Source organism: Muntiacus reevesi, chromosome 1 (genome assembly GCF_963930625.1).
Source record: "Muntiacus reevesi chromosome 1, mMunRee1.1, whole genome shotgun sequence".
NCBI lineage: Eukaryota > Metazoa > Chordata > Mammalia > Artiodactyla > Cervidae > Muntiacus > Muntiacus reevesi.
The window spans coordinates 219,592,206-219,615,690 of record NC_089249.1 but is presented as its reverse complement, the minus strand read 5'-3'; the positions used below and the strand labels follow the sequence as shown (position 1 = coordinate 219,615,690).

Here is a 23,485-nt window from a genome sequence, read left to right as displayed (position 1 = left end):
CTATCCCATTGCTGTCCAGAAAAGTGAATGTCTCTCACAAAAATACGGTATTAGAAAAGCTGAAGAAGTGTGATGCCAACCATTACATCATCCCATTCCATAAGACCGGCTGCCAGTTCCAGGCACTTCACTGCTGCTATTCTGACACTGAGGAGATCTGCAAACTGACGGGCACCTGGCGGAAGAGCATCACCAAGAAGATGATCAACAAGTACAGGCCAGACTGGAAGCAGTTCAGCCTGATGCCAGCCAAAACCATGCTCCTCAGCTGGATGCACTCACCATCCACAGTCACTTGTGGCTTCCCAGGTGGCCCTTAGAACCAAAGAAAATGCAGATGATCCCCTTGCAGTCGAGTCCGAAGACGCGCCTGCCGGGTGGATCTTTTTTTCCTTTTGGGTAGGAAGTGTGCACAGTTTTTCAGAGGCTTCTAGACAAGAGAAAATCCTTCCTGAGCTCCTTGCACACAGGACAGGGGTGGATCGAAAGCAGTCCAACTGCGATTTCATTGGCCACAGTTCCTTGTTCCGCTGCAGGAAGGCTGGCACATGGGGCGGGGCTTGTGTCCCAGAGCTCCAGATAGAGGATTCCTTTTACTTGAAGTTCTCCTTAAGCGTAAATTAATTTCCTTTGCTTTTGTCTCTCACCTCATCCCTTTTACACATGACCTGACACCTCTCCTGTTGGCCAGCTGTAATTGTGCAGGATTATAGTACTGAGACTTGGTCTTCCCTCAGAGAGTTTGAATGTCTGTAGGAAAAGAGTTAATGTTGGGGAATCATTTTCATTTGAAATTTAACCTAATCAAAATAAAACTTTTCATCCTCTCCATATGAGCTTTCATAGAGCAAAAAAAAAAAAAAAAAAAGAGAGAATCTGTAAGTCACACAGAAAGAGAAATTATTTACATGGCACATTTTGTAGGAGGCTAGAATAAATAACTCTCAATCATAAGAGTAAAAACAAGGTGGCACGAGTGGTAAAGAACCCACCTACCAATGCAAGAGACATAAGATCCCTTGATCCCTGGTTGGGAAGACCCCCTACAGCAGGGCATGTCAACCCACTCCAGTGTTCTTGCCTGGAGAATCCCAGGGACGGCAGAGCCTAGTGGGCTGTCATCTATGGGGTCGCACAGAGTCAGACACAACTGAAGCGACTTAGCAGCAGCAGCAGCAGCATACCATCATATGAAAAAACCCAAAGGAAACTTCTCAAACCCATTCTATCTATATATAATATCAAGAATTTATATAAATGGAATCATAAAGTATGTAACTACAGTATGTAACTATTGCCTTTTTTCACTCATGATAATCTCAAAATTCATTGAGATTTGTATTTTTGAGTAGTGTTCCTCCAGATGTATGAATTGGGCATGACTGTGTGCCAAGTAGCTTCAGTTGTGTCCAGCTCTTTGCAACCCTATGGACCATAGCCTAGCAAGCTCTGCCGTCCCTGGGATTCTCCAGGCAAGAATACTGGAGTGGGTTGACATGCCCTGCTATAGGGGGTCTTCCCAACCAGGGATCAAGGGATCTTATGTCTCTTGCATTGGTAGGTGGGTTCTTTACCATTCGTGCCACCTTGTTTTTACTCTTATGATTGAGAGTTATTTATTCTAGCCTTCTACAAAATGTGCCATGTAAATAATTTCTCTTTCTGTGTGACTTACAGATTCTCTTTTTTTTTTTTTTTGCTCTATGAAAGCTCATATTGAGAGGATGAAAAGTTTTATTTTGATTAGGTTAAATTTCAAATAGTACTTTAGATTACTTTAATAGTATACAGGCATTCAAATTATCTATTTCTAGGTGACTTATGGTAATCTGTATGTTTTTTAGGAATTGATCCATTTCCTTAGGTTACCAAGTTTTAAGCCATTTCAACTCATGTCTATCTTTTTTGGCTGTTGTTTTTAAATGAACGCACAAGCTAACAAAAGCACTCTGGATGAAATCTGGGATTGAAAATTAACTTAAAACAGGAGACAAGGTGATTGATTGTATTCTTTTTTCTGATCATTCCTGGCATCAGTTTTTCACTCTCCAGGTATTTATTTCTTATTCTATAAATAGAGCAAAACCCTGGTGGCTGCACAGGTATCTCACCTTAGATTGCCATCGTCGATACCTATTCTGTAAACTATGTTCACATTGCCTCTGAAGTGCATGTGGCACTATGTGGCTCATGGTTCATGTCATTCCTCAATCTTTTCACCCCTACTTATACATGTACTTTCGTTTCACAGTAGTACCCTTAACCGTTGTTCTTGGCCGCCACCTATGAATTTCTCAATCATGTTTTTGCTCTTCTCCAGAGTGCATTCCATAAAACTCTGGACTGTCTTGGGATTCATGGTCAGTTGGGCATGCATAATTCAGTTACTAATGTGTCCTCTGCATTTTGATTTTTGACCTCTTATTCAACAGTTTACCATGGTGTATCAAGCATCATTATCTTACTTACCTATTGTAGGCCCTTATGATGTCCAGTTGTATAGCTCGACTATATATGTTATCATTTTATTTACTCCTAAGGATATTTTTTACCAGTTTCATTTGATATATAGTTGTCATGTAACACTATGCAAGTTTAAAGTGTACAGAGGGATTAGTGTATATATACACATATTCCAAAATACTAACTGCAATAGGTAAGTTAACATATCTTCATCTCATAAAAATAAAATTTCCTTATGGCAAGAATATTAAAATTCCATTCTTAAAGAACTTTCAATAATGCATTACAGTAAGTTTGATGATAATCAATCTGCTGTACATCATATAAAGGAAATGTATTTAATCAGTTAAATGTTAGGTCTCCTATTATTGTTTAAAGATGATACCTATGACAAGCAAAAAAACAAATTTTGTAAATAGAAATTAACTCTGTGAACTAACCAGTGTGTTGCTACAAGTTGTTAATATTTTTATGTATATTTCTTAAACTTCACTGAGAGTTTACTACAAGGTAACTGTTTTATTTAATTTTTCCCTTTCAAGTTTATTCATAAAATTTATTATAGATTTTCTCCAGTTTATGATGTTAATATAACTCTTACATAGAAATGTGTTCATAACTGTGAATACCAAAGAAAAAATAGCAATAAGTATGCTTCACAAATATATAATAAGATCATAACTATTTTAGATATAAAAATTGAAAACATTGCCTCAGTTTTTATTGACACTTAATTTACCATACATGTGTGTTCAAACTCAGATAATTTGGAACTACATTTCAGAAGTTGGGAACTCTTGCCATAAGAAATTAGGATAAAAGTGAGTTAGGCCTAAAGTGGAAAGCACAATGCCCAATTAAGGGTTTTCCTAATCATAAAATATCTAGAAATTATTCAAAGCATCTGTCTCTGGAAATGAACAGTATGATATATAGAGTCACATTTCTAGGTGACAATAGAAACAAAAATGACTGTGGAGCCAATACCCACTGAGCTGATTTAAGATGCACCACTCACTGTATATACCACTCCCTTGTCTTGATAAAAATACCTTAAATCTGAATCAGGAGGTAGACTTATAGATGATTCTTAGTTAATTTTTAAGGTTCAAAATTAATTCTGAGTAAGGTTGAGTCAGGGCTTTCCAGGTGGTGTTGGTGGTAAAGAACCTGTCTGCAACAGCAGGAGACATAAGAGATGCTGGTTCCATTCCTGAGTTGGGAAGAACCCCTGGGGGAGGGCATGGAAACCCATTCCAGTATTCTTGCTGGAGAATCCCATGGACAGAGGACTGGCAGGCTACGGTCGATTGGGTTGCAAGGAATCAGGCACAATTGAAGTGACTTAGCATGCATGCAGGCAAGGTCCCATCAACCCTAAAGGAAATCAACCCTGAATATCCATTGGAAGGATTAATGCTCCAATAATTCAACCTCCTGAATGTGAAGAGCCAACTTGGAAAAAACCCTACTGCTGGGAAAGACTGAAGGCAAAAGGAGAAGAGAGTGGCAGAGGATAAGATGGCTAGATAGCATTAATGACTCAAAGGACAAGAATTTGAGTAAACTCTGGAAGCTAAGGGAGGACAGAGGAACCTGGCATATTTCAGTGCGTGGTGTCACAAACAGCCGGACATGACTTAGTGACTGAATAACAACAACAAGGTCTGTAGTAGCCTAGATTCCTTCTGAGACCCTGAGAGAGGAGGGAAAAAAAATATTTCTAAACCTTGTGTTTCCCACAATTTGGTGACACTGTAAGTCCTTCTGCTTCTAACCCATTCCCAGTTGACTGACCTATAAACACCCATTCAAATATATACAAGACTTCAGGCAATTCTGTAATAGCAAAACAGAAATCCAAAAGGAACCTCAAATGCTAAATGTTTAACAGAGGTAAATTATACCTTCTGCCAATGCAAGAGACACAAGAGATGTGGGTTCAATCCCTGGATTGGGAAGATCTCCTGGAGGAGGCATCCCCCACTCCAGTATTCTTGCCTGGAGAACCCTGTGAACAGGGGAGCCTGGCAGTTTACAGTCCATAAGGTCCCCCCAAAAGCGGACACGACTGAAATGACACAACATGCATAACATAGTCTTGGGGCTTTCCAGGTGGCTCAGTGGTAAAGAATCTGCTTTCCAATTCAGGAGATGCAGGTTTGAACCTTGGGTCAGGAAGATCCCCTGGAGAAGGAAATGACAACCTACTCAGCATTCTTGCTTGTAAAATTCCATGGACAGAGGAGCCTAGTAGGCTGAAGTTCATGGGGTCACAAAAGAATCAAATACCACTGAAAACTACGTACTCCCCTCCTGTGTTCTTCCTTCAACATACACAAACTTCTTTGAAAAATGATCTCTTATAAAGAGAAAAGCTCTGTTCTCCCCATCTCTTCCTCTCCCTAAACATTTCTTTCACACTAAGTACTTTATGAATTACCCCACATGCATCTCTACAATCTGTGACCACTCCCACCATCTGAAACCTGGGCTTTTCCACTAACCCACCCTTGAAACCACCCTCTATTTGACATACATAGTCCTCATGCCAAACCCAATTCCCTGGCCTCTTGACTGTAACTCATGGAGGGTAGGGTCCTTCATTTATGGGAATGTCACATCTTCTCACTTTGCCTTTGATGGGGCTAGGGATCCTTGGAATCTGTACTGGGGTTAATTTTTAATCTCAAGTTAATCCTATCCTAGTTATCCAATCAAATTGCATTCTATGTGTGCATTAATGGGGTTTTGAAGTTGGAATAAAAAACAAAACTAAATTAAATTATCTTCAGTTAATCCAAAGGGAGTATATTGGGTGGGTCTGACTCAATCACTTCTAAGGTATATAACAGCTGCTGTACCTTTCAAGGGCTTCAGAGACTGCTAGAATCAGACATATTTCAGGAGATTACCTGATCTTGTGAATTCCAGCAAGGTAGAGTAAGTGCCAGCTCTCTTCAGTTCCTGGATTAGACATTGTGGCCGCAAAGGAATTTCAGAATACCAATGAAGGTAAGTTGAAGGAAATTTAATTCCTGTGTATTCATGGGTTTCTGGCTGGATTATTTGCCTATTTATTTCATAAGTACTTTCAGTCTGAAGGGATATGTCCACAACCTTCTCTGTTCTTTGCATATATTGACTGTAACTTCAAAACTAGGACTAAGAACTCAGCACTGTGGCCCCTGGGTCCATGACCTTCAGAGATGAATGAATCTTTGATGGATCTTTCTCACAAACTTCTGGTTTTAATGAGAATATGTGTCCCTTTGATATTTCAGGTTCAGTTCAGTTTGTTTCAGTCACTCAGTTTTGTCTGATTCTTTGTGAACCCATGGACTGCAGCACACCAGGCTTCCCTGTCCATCACCAACCTCTGGAGCTTGCTCCAACTCATGTCCATCAAGTCAGGGATGCCTTCCAACCATCTCATCCTCTGTTGTCCCCTCCTCCTCCTGGTAGAGTATTTCTCATCTATAGAAGTTCCACAGGCTGCTTATATCTTCCTGTTATCTCCTTCTGCTACTGTTTCTTCTCCATTCTTGATCACAGGGAATTTATTTCTAGTCGTTGTTATAAATCTTCCTCTACTAATTCTGCTTTCTGTATCATTTCTGAGTCTATGGATCAATTTTTTGCTTGTGGGGAATTGTATTTGTTTTGTTGCAAGCCAGGTAATTCTAACTGGGAAATTTGCATGCTTATTTTAGGGTTCTAGATATTCTGTGCTCCTTGAGCTATTGTTGGGCTCCATTCTGGTAGCAGAGAAGCTGCATCAGAACAGTGTGAGACTTTTGAGAATTGCTTGAATCTTTGTTAGCTGAGACCAGAACAGACTTTGGTCTGGCTAATTTTGTACCACTAGTGAGGCAATACCATTTTTGAGCAGTCTATGTATGAAAATCCTCCCCTGCTCTTCTTGCTTGTCTTATCTTTATCATTCTGATACATGATATCTAACAGCACTCACTAATCCAAGACCTCAGCATGGACACCGAGGCACTATTTGTACCCATCTCCTTGCTCTAGGGTCTAGACAACCTGAGGCTTTCTGGGTTGCCCTTGCAGGCCCCCTTCACTTGTTTTTTTCTTTCAAACCACTGTCTTGTGTTCCTGTTATCTCATGAATGAAAACCTTTTGTTCAGTAGTTCCTCTGGCTTTTTTCTGGTTCAGTACAAGTGTAAAAGAAAGAGAGCACTCTGCTTGGTTTTGAAATAACTCATCAGTTAATAGTCTGCAACTGATGTTTTCTGTAGAATGTTTATTGTAGAATGTTTTCTAGATATACTCTTAAGATTTAAGATTGTTTGATTTTTAGTGATTGACTAATTACTTAAGCAATCACAAATAAATGATTATGAGATTACTTACTGTGTCAATGTTCATCTTTTCTTTTCTATTAGAAAGTGACAATTCAGACTGAAATTACTAGCCACCTCCAGGATGTAGAGAAAGTAAAAGAAACTCAGGGAGCAGAAGTGCCCTCAGGTATGATGCTCTCAGTCATATTTAGAGAAAACTTTCTATCTCTCCTCTTTCATCTCCCCAGTATTACAGGCCCCAGGGATGACAGGGCTTCCCAGAATCCTGGGAGCTCTCTACTCCTGCCCCCAACCCTGAGGACTGGAGGCAGGGAAAAGCCCCCTTAAGGGATGGGAAGTGAACCCCTGATCAGCAGATTTCTCCCAGACAGTAAATGGCCCACTCTAGTCCTGTCAATATTCTCTGAATTGAAGTTATGCAACTGGAACAGCCTCAGGCTCTCCTGAACTGTTCCAGTGTCCTGGTTGGACCTATCAGTGCAGAGGCAGGGTCTCTAAGAAACCCTCCAGTGTGTCTGTGAGTTATTACAAAGCACCTTTATAATCCTCTCTCCTTTACAGATGAGGGTGTCAAAGCTTGGAGTGACCATGAAATTAGGAGTTTCCTAGAAGAATGGGAACTCCTTGAAGGTGAAGCGTTAGAGAATTTTCATGTAGCATCAAAAATAATTGCCAGGCATCTCAAGCAAAGAGGTATAATTAAGAGCAAGAGAAAATGTCTCCAAATGCTCATAAGCATGCATGACTTATATTGGACCATTCATGAAGTCAACCAGAAACCAAGAAATGAACCTTTGCCATGTCCTTATGGAGGGACCCTTCACAGGATCTTCGGACATAGGCTGGAGATAAAGGAGTTTTCAGGTTTGTCTCTTATATTCATTTTCATGTTTCTTGAGTAAGTGGCATCACCTGGACCAGATGTTGCACTGTCTCCATAGCAGGACAGCATTAAATGACTGTTCTTTGCCCACATGATACCCCCTGCACACTGCACAGAAGACTTCAAGGTCTGAGCATTTACCTATCCCTCTTCCTATTTCTCCTCTATATCCCCAAAGCAATGAGGGACTTTTCTTATAGCTTGGTTTAGAACAGACATGGCCCCTTGGGCCAGACAGTGACATGCAAAGATTCAGGAGGAGGGTATGTGGTGTCTTCATGTTTCCCTTGTACATCTTTTTCTCTCTCTCTTTCATGTCCTCCTGGTGCAGAAGTGGCTGCCCTCCCACCACCTGTGTACCAGCCTCCTGCCTGTGCCACCCCTGATCACTTTGAAGAGCTATCGTGGACTCCCCCACTTATGATCTACATAGAAGATCCTCATGTACCCGGATGGGAGCCCTGGAACATGAATCTTCCACAGTCAAGTCCATTCCCATTTCTTGCATTTCTCCTACCTTACCCTGGCCCTCAACCACCATGGTCTCCTACCACACCCTGGTCATCAGCAACAGAGGTCAGCTTTTTCTGACACTGAGTCAGATGGAGAACTTACGATTAGGAGTTCACAATTTGATTCAAAGTACAGACAATAGAGTAGCACAATTCTCTATCCTAATGACTTCTTTTTTTCCTAGCCCAGTGTAATGAGAAAAAAAAAAAAAAAACTATAAAAATAGATGACTGCTACCCTCTTCCCTTTGTGCCTTGTACTGGGTTTTGGATGGGACCTAGGATTATAAAATGCCCTAAGGGATGGAGGGGTTGGGGTTCACTTTACAGGTAACTTGAGACTTGTTAAACACTTTCTCTTTACTCTCTCCATCGTGCGACTTGTATGGAGGATCACTAACATCAGGGACAACTTAGACATTCAGAGATAACTGTGCTCAGTCACACCTTCTTCATTTCCTGAGTGTGATTGTGGAAATTGTTTAATGTTTCTGATAATTATATGCTTATTTTTTAAAAGAAATTGCCCATTCAGTTTTCAGATTGCTGTATCATTATATGTTACCACCAGGAAGGTTTGAGTCATTCAGTTTGTTTCCTCATTATCATTTTGTGCTGTCACAATTTAAATTTTTGCAGTTCTGACAGTTCTTCAGGAAGTGGCATCAGCAAACTCAGCCCATTTTAGCATGCTCTGAGCAGAGCTTAGAATGATGGTCTGGCCTCTGCCCATAGGCTTTTCTGTTTATCATCCCAAAGTGGTGATATCTCATTGTGGTCTCAATTTGCAATCCCTCTTGGCTAATGACTTTGAACATCATTTCATGTGTCTATATGCCATCTGTATATCATCTTCAGTGATTGATCTCTTCAAGTTTTTGGTCCATTTTCTAATTGAATTGTTTTTACTCTTATGAATTGAGAGTTATTTATTGTAGCCTTTTGTGAGATGTGTCATGTGTAAATAATTTCTCTTTGTGCCTTTTATTTTTTCTGCAAAACCTCAAAAGGACAGGATAAAAGTTAAACTTTGATTAGGTCAATTTTCAAATAGTACTTTCAGTTTCTTTGATAGGCGTATTCAAATTATCTGCTCCATACTAGGTAATTTGCAGTAGTCTGTGTGTTTTAAGGAGAAAGCAATGACAACCCACTCCAGTATTCTTGCCTGGAGAATCCCGTGGACAGAGGAGCCTGGTGGGCTGCTGTCCATGGGGTCGCACAGAATCAAACATGACTGCAGCGATTTAGCATGCATGCATTGGAGAAGGAAATGGCAACCCACTCCAGTATTCTTGCCTCCATCCATAGTTCTTCAGGCACTTTGTCTATCAGATCTAATCCCTTGAATCTATTTGTCACTTCCACTGTATAATCATAAGGGATTTGATTTAGGTCATACCTGAGTGGTCTAGTGGTTTCCCTACTTTCTTTAATTTAAGTCTTTGCCAAATTTGGCAATAAGGGCCATCATCAGTTGTATGCAAAAATGCCATAGTCCATTTCCAGACATATACCCAGATAAAACTAAAATTTGAAAAGATACATGCAACTCTCTGCTAGTAACAGTACTATTTACAATACCCAAGACGTGGAAACAACCTAATGTCCATCAGCAAATGAATGATGAATGAAGGTATGTCATATCTTCATTATCTATCTATCCATTGATATATATATATGCATACTCATTCATGTCCAGCTCTTTAATCCCATGGACTATAGTCCACTAGGCTCCTGAGTCCATGGAATTTTCCAGGCAAGAACACTAGAGTGGGTTGCCATTTCCTACTTCAGGGGATCTTCCCAACTCAAAGACTGAAACTGAATCTGTTGCAACTCCTGCATTGACAGGATTCTTTACCATTGGCACCACCCAAGATGCCCATATGTATAAATATTATTTAAATAAATATATTTAAAAAACAAAATAGACACTCAATGATATACAGAACAGATTTGTGGTTGCCAAGTGGGGAGTAAATGAAGGAAGGAATGATGGGAGTTTGTGCTTAGCACAGGCAAACTATTATGTTAATATGTAGGATGAATAAATAGTACATTCATGATATATAGCACAGGGGACTGTATTTGTTATTCTGTGACAAATCATAATGGAAAAGAATATGTAAATATAACTGAATTACTTTACTGTACATAATAAATTAACACAACACTATAAGTCATCTATACTTCAATACTTTTTTATAAAAGAAGCAAATCTGTCTTCTCAATGTTAGAGAAATAAATTATACATATGAATTCAGGTCTTAAAGAATAAGCAAAAAATATAAAGAAGAAAGCACCTTCTGTGTATCACTAAACTCATTCAATTGACAAGTGCAAATCATACTCAATTGTACTGATCTTCAGTTTGTGCTCCTTCTTGGCCATAAGAATAATACACATGTTTAAGAAAACATTTGATATATTTATTATGTGAATTTATGAAGGGCAGACAACTATCTATATCTCACTCAAATAGGCATAGCTATGTTTCTTTTATTATTTCATGGAAGCTTTACAAAATATTTTGGGTGTTAATGGTTATCAACTTACCTTCTGACTTTAAGTACCAGATTGGAGTTTCTTTTTCATAATAGGCAACACTGATTATTCATTTATGGAATTTCTTGTAAAATTTACAGTTAGATTCAAAACAAAATTTAAAAAAATAAGTAAACATTTTACAGTTCTTTATTTAGCTTGCATACATACATCTCTTCAAAAAAAAAAAAAAACTTAAAAAAAACCAATGGAGAATTACAACCAAACATCAAGTGATTTCATCATATGGGGGTTGTTTACATAAAAAATTTACCTGTTTGGAAAGTCAAGGTGGCAGAGGAGTAGGTGGATGTAGAGTACATCTCTCTCCATGATGCATTAGGAATACACCTTCAGACAGAGAAGATCTTGCAGAACACCAGTTGACAGTGGGCAGAAGTCCCTGATCACCAGAAAGGAATATGCAAATCTACACAAAATCAATAGGACAAAGGGAAGTGGGGGAAAAGAGAGTAAACAGGACTGGACTTGCACACAGAGAATGGGGGAACTGAAGAAAGGTCAAATCCCCCACCAGGGCAATTGCTTGAGATAGAGGAGAAGCATTTAAGGCCATTGGAGAGTGGATCAGCTGATATGTGACAAGCTGAATGGAATGAGAATCACATAGACAATCCTTGCCAAAGCCATATATACCCCAGACTTGTATGCAAGTGAAGTTACTCAGTTGTGTCTAACTCTTTGCGACCCCATGGTCCGTAGTCTACCAAGCTCCTCTGTCCACGGGATTTTCCAGGCAAGAATACTGGAGTGGGTTGCCATTTCCTTCTCCAGGAGATCTTCCCAACCCAGGGACTGAACCCTGGTCTCCCACATTGTAGGCAGATGCTTTACCGTCTGTGTCACCAGGGAAGGACAGGTATGCAAGTCCCCTATAAAGTCCAGCGGCTGGGAGCTGGATCATACGGATTGGAGAGCAATCTCAGGGTGAGGTCTGCTGTCGCCTGCAGGGAGATGGCCCAAGGGAACTTGAAGGAGGAGATTGTGGTGGGAAATGCCAGGGGAGGAAAGCCAAACAGCCACAAAGGCAAGGCAAAACTGCTGAGTCACATACAAGGGATGAAGCCATCACTGTAGCCTCTCTCTCCCCAGACACCAGCTCTGGCAGCTGAACAATGGAGGAAGGCACCAGAGTGAGCAGCACTTTAAGTGTCTGATGCACTGAGCAATAGAGAAGGATCCCATCCAGGGTGGCCATTTAAGGGCCTGACATGCTGAGCAACAAAGACCAGCCAAGAAGGCCATTTGACTGCCAGCTGCCAGAGGCTACAAAATGAATCTAATAGGGTTGGTGTCCCTGCACACTTGGTGCTGCCAGGGTCTCTGCGATCCAAGCAGCTGCACCACCTCCATGCTCAACTCTCACAGGGGCAGAGCTGCCAGAGGCTAGGATAAAACACTAACAGCACCATATCTCCTGTGACAATGGCCACCAGCACCCCTGCATAACTGCCATTGCCAGGATCCCCATAATCCAAGCAATGGCACCACCTCCATGCTCAATTCCCAATGGGACAGAACTACTAGAGGTTAGAAAAAACACTAAGAGCATGCTATCTCCCACTTCCCTAGCCACTGGCTCCCCCGAGTACCTGGTGCTGCTAGGTCCCTGAGATCGAAGCAGCTGCACCACCTCCTTATCCAATTCTTACTGATTAATGTAGACTGTTAGTCACTCAGTTGTGTCTGACTCTGAGACCCCATGGACTGTAGCCCACCAGACTCCTCTGTTCATGGGGTGTCCCAAGTAAGAATACTGGAATGGGGTTGCCATTTCCTTCTCCAGGGGAATCTTCCCAACCCAGGGATCAAACTCAGGTCTCCTGAATTACATTCAGATTCTTTACCATCTAAGCCACCAGGGAAGCCCAATCCTCCCTGGGGCAGTCCCAAATCCTCCAGGGTAGCCTTGGGAGCAAACTTTTGTAGATAACTCACATGCAGAGGTGGAGATAAAACCACAGTTGAAACCCAGGGACAGGGTCTTTTGGATGGAAGAGGACCAAAACCTTCCCACCATCTGTAAGCTGCAGATTAAATTCACATGACCAGCCAGGCAGACTCTGTGTCTATGTAATTTATAAAAGGGCAATAAGATATCCCCCAAAAGAAAATACACTTGATCTGGCAGCTATGGACATTGGAGGCAAGAACACACAAGGGTAGGACCAGACTAAAGTCTGAGCTGCCCCTACACCAGGTCCGGAGACCAGCCCAATACTGAAGGACATCCTAGAGAGGCAAAGGAGGACTGTGACTCAGCGAGGGAAAAGCTGTGATGCTGAGATCTGAGAAAAACATTTATTATTATTTTTATATTTTGACTAGTTCGGTAGTTAGTTTTAGATTCTTTTCTTTTTTTCTTCATCTCTTGCTGTGATTGTTTGTTTTTATTAGTACTAATAACTCTGTTTAAGCTTTTGAGAATTTTTTTTAATCGGTTTTTATTTCCTTAATAAACTTCTGCCTCTATGTTGGCCTTTTGAGGTTATGTGTGTGTGTGTGTGTGTGTTTAATCTATTTTTTTTAATTATAAAAAAAGTGATATTTTTCTTTTGTTTGTTTTCTTATTTTTCTTTTCCTGCTGTAGCTATTCTTTAACATACATAAATCTTCTTATGTACTTCTGTTTAACTTTGTTTTCTATTCTTCCTCTTTTTTCTTCCTTTTTTCACCATATTTGTTAATTTTGTTTTTTTTTTCCTTTATTTCCCATTTGGCCCCTTGCTTTGGTTTTGTTTTCCAGTTTGGGCTTTAGATAGTTTTGCTTTTAATTGGTCGATATCATTTTAAATCAAAATCATGACAGTGGTGAATGACTGATGTATTTTAGAGTTGAAAAGAATCATTTTTTCCAAAGTAGAAGAACCACATTTTTGAAGAAATAATATGAATTTGGATATTTTTATAATAAAATATTTGTGAACATTTAGAGATTTTTTGAGCTTGTACTGATTAGACAACTGATTTTCAAATGGTAATGACTATTACTTGCTTATCTCTTAATAAGGAAATTTTTCTCAAATCAAAAGAAAAACTGGATGATAAATAAAATTTTTTAAAAGGATAGTTTTCTGTTGAAAATACACCTCATATTACATGATGTAAATCCATATTGAAGGAAAAAGAAGACTTTCACTGCTTAACGTCCATGACCAAAGGCTTACTAAACATTTATTCATATGCAGCAATGTTGTACAACTGAATTAAATGGGATTTAGAATATAATTAGCTTAAATACTTAACTGAAGTAAATTTATTTCTCAATACAAATAAATTAATTCCAATTTATTCCAAAATTATTATATTAAAAAGAATAATGAATTTGCAGAATTGCCAGAAATGCTAGCAAATCAGGTCTGGAGATTATATCACCACAAGCAGTTTCCAAAATGTGCCTGAGGACATTTCATGTAAAGAAAGACACCACTGTTGCTCCTCCTAGGCACCACTCACAACCCTGAACAAAATGATAAGCTTCTCTGGAAACTTGTTTACTGTTATTCTTACAGCTTTTCCTTATTGGAAGTGCACATCTCTTGCTTCTTCAATTCAGTCATTCCAAAGTTTAAAGTTTGGGATCAATGATTCATAATTCATAGATGAGAGTCAGACAAAGCAGCAACTATTTAGCATAGATATCAGAACTTATGCTTTGTAAGAGACTAGATTTTGTAAATTGTAAATTTACAATTTTGTAAATTGAGAGACTAGATACAGAAAAATGGTCAATTTATCTAGACTTTCTGGTAAAATAGAAATCCTGTAACTTCTCAATTATATCTTTAAATGATCCTTATGTGTGAAGATTATATGAGAAGTATAATTTTCAAAATAGGTAATGTTATTATTAATATATATGTATATATATACACACACACATACACATACTCAGTCACTTAGTCATGTCTGACTCTTTGTGACCCCATGGACTGAAGCCCACCAGGTTCACTGGTCCATATAATTTTCCAGGCAAGAATACTGGAGTGGGTTGCCACTTCCTACTGCAGGGGTTCTTCCCCACCCATGGGTGGTAACTGTGTCTCTTGTGTCTGCTGTATTGGCAATCATATTTTTTACCACTCTGCCATATGGGAAGCCTCGTGATTATTAATAGACCAATGAGACCAAAAAAAAAAAAAAAAGTTATTGAATACAAAAATTAAAAGTAGATACCCTATTACAATTGTCACTTCTTTTAGAATACTCAAATGCATAGCCCCACACCATGCTTGCAGTTTTGGTGACTCCTGGGGATGTATACAATTAACACCACCTCTCATAGTATGTTCAGGAAATATAAGGGTAATTCAAGATTCTATTAATACCTGGACTTGCTAAACTCAGTAATTCTCTGATTAAATCAAAATCCATCCCAATATAGCTACCATCTTGTGGCTAACACAAATATGGTCATTTGTGTTACCCTGAGGATGATTATACCCTGAGAGCTAAAGAAAAGTCTTCTTGGTAGCACATACACAAATTCATTTGTTTCTAACTTAAATTCTTACAGATATTGCATCTTATTATATACATATGTAGAGAAGTAGAGAGAGAGAGAGAGAGAGAGAATATCCAGATCCATGAAACCCAAAGAACTCAGAAATTTAAACATAAGTCTTCACTGAGACACATTGTAATTCAAAAATTGAGTACTTAACTGTATTTGTTTTTGTTTTGAGGAGTTTTAGTTGATTTTTTTAAATTTAATTTTTATTTTTTAACACCAATAACATTTTGTATTGGGGTATAGCCAGTTAATAATGTTGTGATAGTTTCTGGTGAACAGTGAAATGACTCAGCCATACATATACATGTATCCATTCTAGCATCAAACACCCCTCCCATACAGGCTGGCACATAACATTCAACAAAGATCTGTGTTCTTTGCAATAGGTTTTTGTTTAAAATATAACAGCATGTACATTACCTTCCCAAAGTCCTTAACTGTCCCTTCCCCTGGGCAACCATGAGTTCAATTTCTAAGTCTGTGCATCTCTTTCTGTTTTGTAAGTAAGTTCTTTTTAGATTACATAGGAGATGTCATATGATATTTCTCCTCTGTCTGATCTACTTCACTCAGTATGACATTCTCTAGGTCCATCCATATTGCTGCAAATGGCCTTATTTCATTCTTTTTAATAGCTGAATAATATCCCATTGTGTGTGTATATATATATCACATCTTTCTCTGTCTATTCCTCTATCAATGGACATTTAGGTTGTTTCCACGTCTTGGTCACTATAAACAGTGCTGCAATGAATACTAGGGTGCATGTATATTTTCAGGCTTTGTTTTTTTCTGGATATATGCTCAGATGTGGGATTTCAGGGCCATATGGTAGCTCTGTTTTTAGCTTTTTAAGGAACTTCCATACTGTTCTCCATAGTGGCTGTATCAATTTACATTCCTACCAACCACACAAGAGGGTTTCCTTCTCTCCATACCCTCTCCAGCATTTGTTGTTTGTGGATTTTTTTGATGATATTCATTCTGACTGGTGTGAGGTGGTATCTCATTGCAGTTTTGATTTTCATTTCTCTAATAACTAGTGATTTTGAATACCTTTTCATGTGCCTATTGGTCATCTGTATGTCCTCTTTAGAGAAATATCTATTCACATCTTCTGCCCATTCTTTGAGTGGGTTGCTTGCTTTGATGCTATTAAGTGTCATAAGCTCTTTGTGAATCTTGGAGACTAATCCCTTATCAGTCACATCATTTGCAAATATTTTCTCCCAATCTGTGGTTTGTGTTTTTATTTGTTATTTCCTTTGCTGTGAAAAGCTTTTGAGTTTAAGTAGATCCCATTTGTTTATTTTTGCTTTCTTTCCCCTTTATTTTGGGAAAAGGATTAAAAAATATTTTGCTGTGATTTATGTCAGAGACTGCTCTAAAAGTTTTATAGTGTCCCTTCTAACATTTAGGTATTTAATCCATTTTGAGCTTAATTTTTTTGTATGGAGTTAAATAATGATCTAATTTCATTCTTTTACATGTAGCTGTCCATTTTCCCCAGCACCATTTGCTGAAGAGGCTGTCTTCAACATTGTGCAGTCCTGCCTCCATTGTCATAGATTAATTGATTGTAGGGGCATGGACTTATTTCTGGGTTTTCTGTCCTGTCCATTGATCTATATTTCTATTTTGGGGTCAGTACCATACTGTTTTGATGGCTGTAACTTAGTAATATAGTCTGAAGTCAGGGAGCCTGATTTCTCCAGCTTCATTTTTCTTTCTCTAGATTATTTTGGCTCTCCAGGTTCTTTTGTATCTCCGTAAAATTTTGAGGTTTGTTGTTGTTGTTGCTGTTGCTGTTCTAGTTCTGTGGAAAATGTCATTGGTAATTTCATAGAGATTGCATTGAATCTGTAGATTGCCTTGAGTAGTATAGTCATTTTGACAGTATTGATTTTTCCAACCCACAAACATGGCATATGCTTTCATCTGTTTATGTCTTCTTTGATTTCTTTCATTAGAATCTTATAGTTTTCAGAGTATAGGTCTTTTGTTTCCTTAGGTAGATTTATTCCTAGGTATTTCTTTCTTTCTTTCTTTCTTTTTTTTTTTTTTTTTGATACAATGGTAAATGGAATTGCTTCTTGATCAAGTATTTTAAAGTAAATTTTAAAAATTTTGATGGTACCAATATTACCCCTTCCCAAGTAAAAATTGTGTTTAATTCATTTACTGAAAATTAGGGAAAAAAAAGAATACTAATGTTTTAATCTTTAATAAAATATGTTATTGAATATTTTCTAAATATCATTGCAGATAGCATGCAATATAATTTTACTAGTTTAATACATGAAAATTATTTTATAATTTAATTTAATAGCTTTTTCTAAAAGAATGAAAACAATTTGCAATTATGCAGTACCTAAAATAGATCACTCCAACATGTATGATAGCTTAAGAATTTCTGCTTATATGATCTCATTAAATTAAATACATTCCATTTGATTTATTAGATTTTTTAATCAATATAATCACAACTGGATAATAAATGAATATATACATACAAACTATTACTTTTCACTAACTGAAGAGCAACATAGAAAATACAGGATACTCAGGAATTCCCTGTCTATCCAGTGGTTAAGACTTGTTATTCCACTGCCAAGCCCTGTGTTCAATGCCTGGTCGGGGAAGATCCCACGAGCCACATGGTGGGAACAAAAAAATAACAAAGTAAAATAAAGTAAGTGAAATACATGATCCACAGAGTTTAGAGACATAATAATATTAGAATCTGAGTAAATAATTTTCCCCCCACTGAATTGACCCTTAAGAATGAAAATATCTCTAGAAGTTAATGCAATTCTTTTCTTAAACTTGGCTTATGGCCATCTTGAAATATTAAGGACTTGACCTAGATTATCTAAATCCCAGTGGATGTTGTTAAGTGAATACCCACTCCCTCGGCCACAAAAAAAAAAAAAAAAAAAAAAAAATTAAATTGACTGTCCAGTTAAAAAAGGCTTAGAATCAAATCATTGTTTCTCCTGAGTTCACACAGAGCTACTTAAAATAAAGTGGAGATAGATAAAATTTAACATGTACATTTGTCTAGAAATTTTTCAAATGCGTCTACTCAGAAAATGACATTGCTTATATTATGAAGATTGAACTGCTGTAATCAAGCCACTGATTTTGTGAAACTGTGGATATAACAAAAGGTACTAATTCAAATTGCATTTTATTTTTATTCACTAATGAAGAGGAGGGATTCTTCAGCAAGTGCTTAAGAAAAGTTTATTCAGAAAAAGTACTTCTATATATATATATAAAATATATTTATTTATATAATATATACATTTATTTTATATATATATAAATTTATCTCATATATACATATAAATGAATACAATCAGGCATCTCATTACCCAAGGAATTAAAAAAAAAAACTATTTGACTTAACCTTTTTAACAAGATATTTTAATATACTAAAATATATATCCTTAAAGAAATAAATAAATTGGCTGTGCAAATGCTTATTCACATTTTTTTAAGACATGAAGCTCCTTTTATTTTTATTTATTTTATTTATTTATTTATTTATTTTCTGAAGCTCTTTTTAAACCTAATACTTGTTATTATACAATTCTGATAATTGATCTGATTGCAAATTACTGATTGTAAAATGATAGCGCAAAGTGGTAAAATTGGTAACTGCTGATATTGTCTATGAGCTATTATTGTGAACTTACAGTGAGTAGTACCCTTGCCTACCTTCATCTATAACATATGCTGAAATATAACTGAAAATAATTATGACATTCTGTGACAAAATATGCAATAAATATTCATATAAATTAAAATCTTTTTTGACCATAATTGAAATAAGAACTTTATGGGATAAAAGGAAATTGAAGGATAAAAAATACTAAAGAAGGAAGGATTCATTGTATCCAGTGACTGTTACGTATCCTCTGAAAATGAGATAAACTGCAACCAAGAAGAGAATGCTTTAAAACAGCATAGGTAATATAAATCAAATTTTTTAGGAGTAGAGACGTTTTCATGCAAGCACACTGTATAATCTGATAGAGGCTGATTCTATTGGATTAACACTTATGGCGGTGTTGGTTATTATTTGGGTTGAAATCATTTAGGATTTTAGGTATCATTTTGGAAAAGGAGTGATGTGATCTATGTAACCTTTGTTATGTTAAGAAACAGAAGATTCTAAATGGAGTTTGATGTAGAATGAGTGGCTGCACTTTTTACAGCACCGTTCAGCAGAAATTGTAGAGAATGAAATGGACAACAGACAATGGTTTTGGACCTAACCATAAATGTGCTTTCTGAAAAGGGAGTGAGATAAGGGTCTTAGAAGTGATAGAGCCAATATGATTTACACTACAGTATGCTTTGGATGTGCTGAGTTACATTTGAAGAATAAATCTAACACTTAAGGGTCCCAATGCTCAATAAAGACTGACTGTGGAGGACAGTCTTTCTTATTTTCTGATCATTTTATTTTATTTTATTTTTTGTGAGTGAAGCCTGGTTACACAGCATCCATTGTAATCTTAATATGGTCTCCTACTTGTTCTTTTACTGTACATGAATTCAGACTTTCAAATCAAAGTCTAGAAATTACTTGTTTAAATTTTATATGAAAATATGAAATGGAAAATATAATGAAGATTAAAAATGGCTATTGTTACCTGCCAGTGAATATAGATATGCGTGAGTGAGTAAATTCCTTCAGTTGTGTCAGACGTTTTGCAACTCTATCGACTGTAGCGCATCAGGTTCTTCTGTTCATGGGACTCTCCAGGCAAGAATATTGGAATGGGTTGCCATGGCCTCCTCCAGGGCATCTTCCCTATTTAGAGACTGAACCCACATCTCTTACTTCTACCTGAAATGGCTGGTGAGTTCTTTACCACTAGCACCACTTGGGAAGCCCTATATGTGGTATATAAATAATTTATATATATTTATTATTTATATACAAATAATTTATATATTTATTTTATATTTGTTATTTATATATAAAAATAATTTGAAGGATAACTTCTAGAAATAATGCAAGTAACTAACTGTATTTTTTATGGTTATCCAATTCATATTTTTCAAAAAGGCAATGTAAAATTGAAGTATCTTGTGCCTTTAACTTTTACATTTTCTTTATTTACTTTTTGCTTCTTGCATACATCAATGAATTTCCAGTGAAAGAATAATAATATCTGAATAAATGACCTCACAGAGATTTTGTGAGAATCAAATGGATGTAGCATAAAGAGACAATTGAAAACTATATAATCATGCAATTGTGGTGGATGACAGGTGTATTGAAATGATGGTATAGTAAGGATGGGCTTCCCAGGTGGCGCCAGTGGTAAAGAACCCACCTGCCAATGCAGGAGATGTAAGAGACCCGGGTTAGATCCCTGGGTCAGGGAGATTCCAGAGCGCATGGCAACCAACTCCAGTAATCTTGCCTGGAGAATCCCATGAACAGAGGACCCTGAAGTGTCAGACATGACTTAGCATGCACACAGCACGGCAAGGATATTAATAAAGGTGCTAAAATTACAGCTTCTCTTTAATGATATTTTATAACCAAGCATGCAGTGCTTTTATGTTTCATCTCATATGTAGCTTGTAATAGCTCATATTTCTTTGCATCTGTTCTGCTTAAAAAACACATGTTCAGATACTTACATTTTTAATCTAATCTTACATTTCTTGTAGGTACATAGGCCAGAATTATGTATAGTTTTAAACCTAAACTCTCTTTGGTGTAACTATTAATGAAGCAAAATAAACACATTCTCATTGTGAAACCAAATTCGAAGGACATAGTCTTAAAATCAGTGTCTATCTTTGAAAGTTTCTGTCTTACTTATTATCTATTTACCTAATAATACACAGATTTCACTGAGAAATAGGAATTAGAAGCATACAAAAAGTTACACATACAAACGCTCACTGTGCATTCTAGGTCTCTTTTTATAGTAAAAAAATGTTTGTTCTCTTAATGTATACTTTCTAAAACTGAAAATATATGTTACTTGATTATTAAATAGTATCGGTAAAATTCCTAAGTCAGTAGATTAATGTAAGCCATTTTGTACTCTCCTTCTTCTCTATTAGAACTTATTGTGGAAACACTTGAAGGAATGTGGAACCTCAAGCAGGCCTCCATGTGAGGGTATTATGGACTGCTATGCTCAGCTGGTAAAGAATCCGCCTGCAATGCAGGAGACTCTGGTTCGATTCCTGGATCGGGAAGATCCACTGGAGAAGGGATAGGCTACTCACTCCAGTATTCTTGGGCTTCCCTGGTGGCTCAGCTGGTAAAGAATCTGCCCGCAATGTAGGAGATCTGGGTTAGAGATCTGTGTTCGATCCCTGGATTGGGAAGATCCCCTGGAGAAGGGGACAGCTACCCACTCCAGTATTCAGGCCTGGTCACTAAGAGTTGAACACGACTCAGTGACTTTCACTATATTTATCTAGACTCCAAAGAACCTTCTCCGGGTAATGTGGTTCTATGAAAGACGTCTTGTAATGATAAAAATTCTAGACACTTGAAAAAAATGCAAAATAATTCTTTGGGGTTTTTTTTTGGCTGCACTGGGTCTTTGTCATTGCATGGATGTGGGCCCTCTCCAGCTGTGGTGAGCAGAGGCTACTCTATGCTGTGGTTCATGGGCTTCTCATTGTAGTGGCTTCTCTTGTGGGATGCAGGCTCTCGGTTCGTGGGGCTTCAGTAGTTGTGGTTCACTGACCCTAGAGTGCAGGCTCAGTAATTGTGGCACGTGGACCCAGTTGTTCTGCAGCATGTGGGATCCTCCTAGACCAGGGATTGAACCCATGTCCCCTGCACTGGCGGGCAGACTCTCAACCACTGGACCAGGGAAGTCCCGAAAATAATTCTCATTATAAAAATTTAGACTGAGTACTCTCAGTCAGTTTTTAAGAAATAGAATTGACTTCCTTCAAAGGCCTCTTGGTAAAATTACCCCAGTAACCTGGTTTCCCAGCCCTACACATGATGAGAAAGGCAGGTTAGTACAGAGAATGTTCAGCATTTTAGTTTACTTCAGAAATCTTAAGAGAAGAAGAAATCCAAATTTTTGTGAAATCTGGTAGAGTGTCTTTGAGCTTTAAAGATTTTTGAAAGTCTCATCTGAGATTTCTCATAATACATCTGACAAATTTAATTTAAGGAAACTTGTAAATCCACATTCTTTCTGCATCTCTGTAAATAATCACATAGCTTTATTTTGTAACCAAGAATAATATTTATTTGAGAATCATTTGATCAAGAGTGAGAAGAGTGGAGAGTATAAAAATTTGTGCTTCAGTTGAAAATTTTACATTATTTGGACTCTAGGGGACAATTTTCCAAGTTTTCCAACTCAGTTACTATATTACTATACAGTTTTGAATTAACTCACTTTGTATCTTTGTGACTCAGTTTTTAAAAATCATTTTAAACATAAAACTACAATTTAAAAGACAACATTTTTTAAAATTTATGAATGAAGGCTTTTTCCTAATATTTCAGTTTCAACTCTCAATATGAACATAAGGAAAAAAGTTTGCTGGTAAATTGATGTATTTTGACTCTAAGGGATAGTCATATGTAACTTATTTTGAGACCTGGACAGTGACTGGATGGTTTTACCTATCATATAGAACATGTATATGTATAACCTGAATTACATGCAGATAATACGGTTGTTCCTTTGCAAGTGAAATCTCCTGGGAAGAGAAACTTGTTTTGGGGAAAAAACATGAACTGAACTTCATTTAGAAGCCTTGAGAGAATAATTTTAAATGTAATGTGCTGTGATTGTGAGGTCAAGTGAAAATGCTTTAAAGCCAGTATATTTAATAAAGTAGAAGGATATGTCAAAATGAGTAAACTATAAACAATGAAATCCCTTTGTGTCTAACACACATTCTCGACCTCTACCACTTTTATAGAATTTATATTTTAATGATTTTAATTTCTCTCTTTCTTTCTTCCTTGTCAGTATTTTCTGTGTTGATCAATAAAAAGTAACCCAATCTAATTTCAGCTTAATTATCTCAAAATATATATGAATAATATCTGTGCAATAAGCTAGAGGAGATAAGGAATGCATTTAGATAGATAGGTAGATGGGTAGATAGAGAGATAGATCAATCTGGGAATCTAAATCTAGAAACATATATCTTAAAGTAACACCACTTCAAATCTCTGAATGTCAATATTGTCACTAT

General features: G+C 37.2%; 1 protein-coding gene across 1 annotated transcript; it reads left to right on the top strand.

Annotated features, from left to right (window-relative positions):
• The first annotated feature begins 5,472 nt into the window (after nucleotides 1-5,472).
• MSANTD5 (Myb/SANT DNA binding domain containing 5) lies at nucleotides 5,473-8,263 on the top strand. The gene is made up of 4 exons (XM_065919548.1): nucleotides 5,473-5,478; nucleotides 6,871-6,955; nucleotides 7,351-7,653; nucleotides 7,989-8,263. Exons 1-4 carry the CDS (start codon nucleotides 5,473-5,475, stop codon nucleotides 8,261-8,263), a joined length of 669 nt encoding a protein of 222 aa, XP_065775620.1.
• The last annotated feature ends 15,222 nt before the right edge of the window (nucleotides 8,264-23,485 follow it).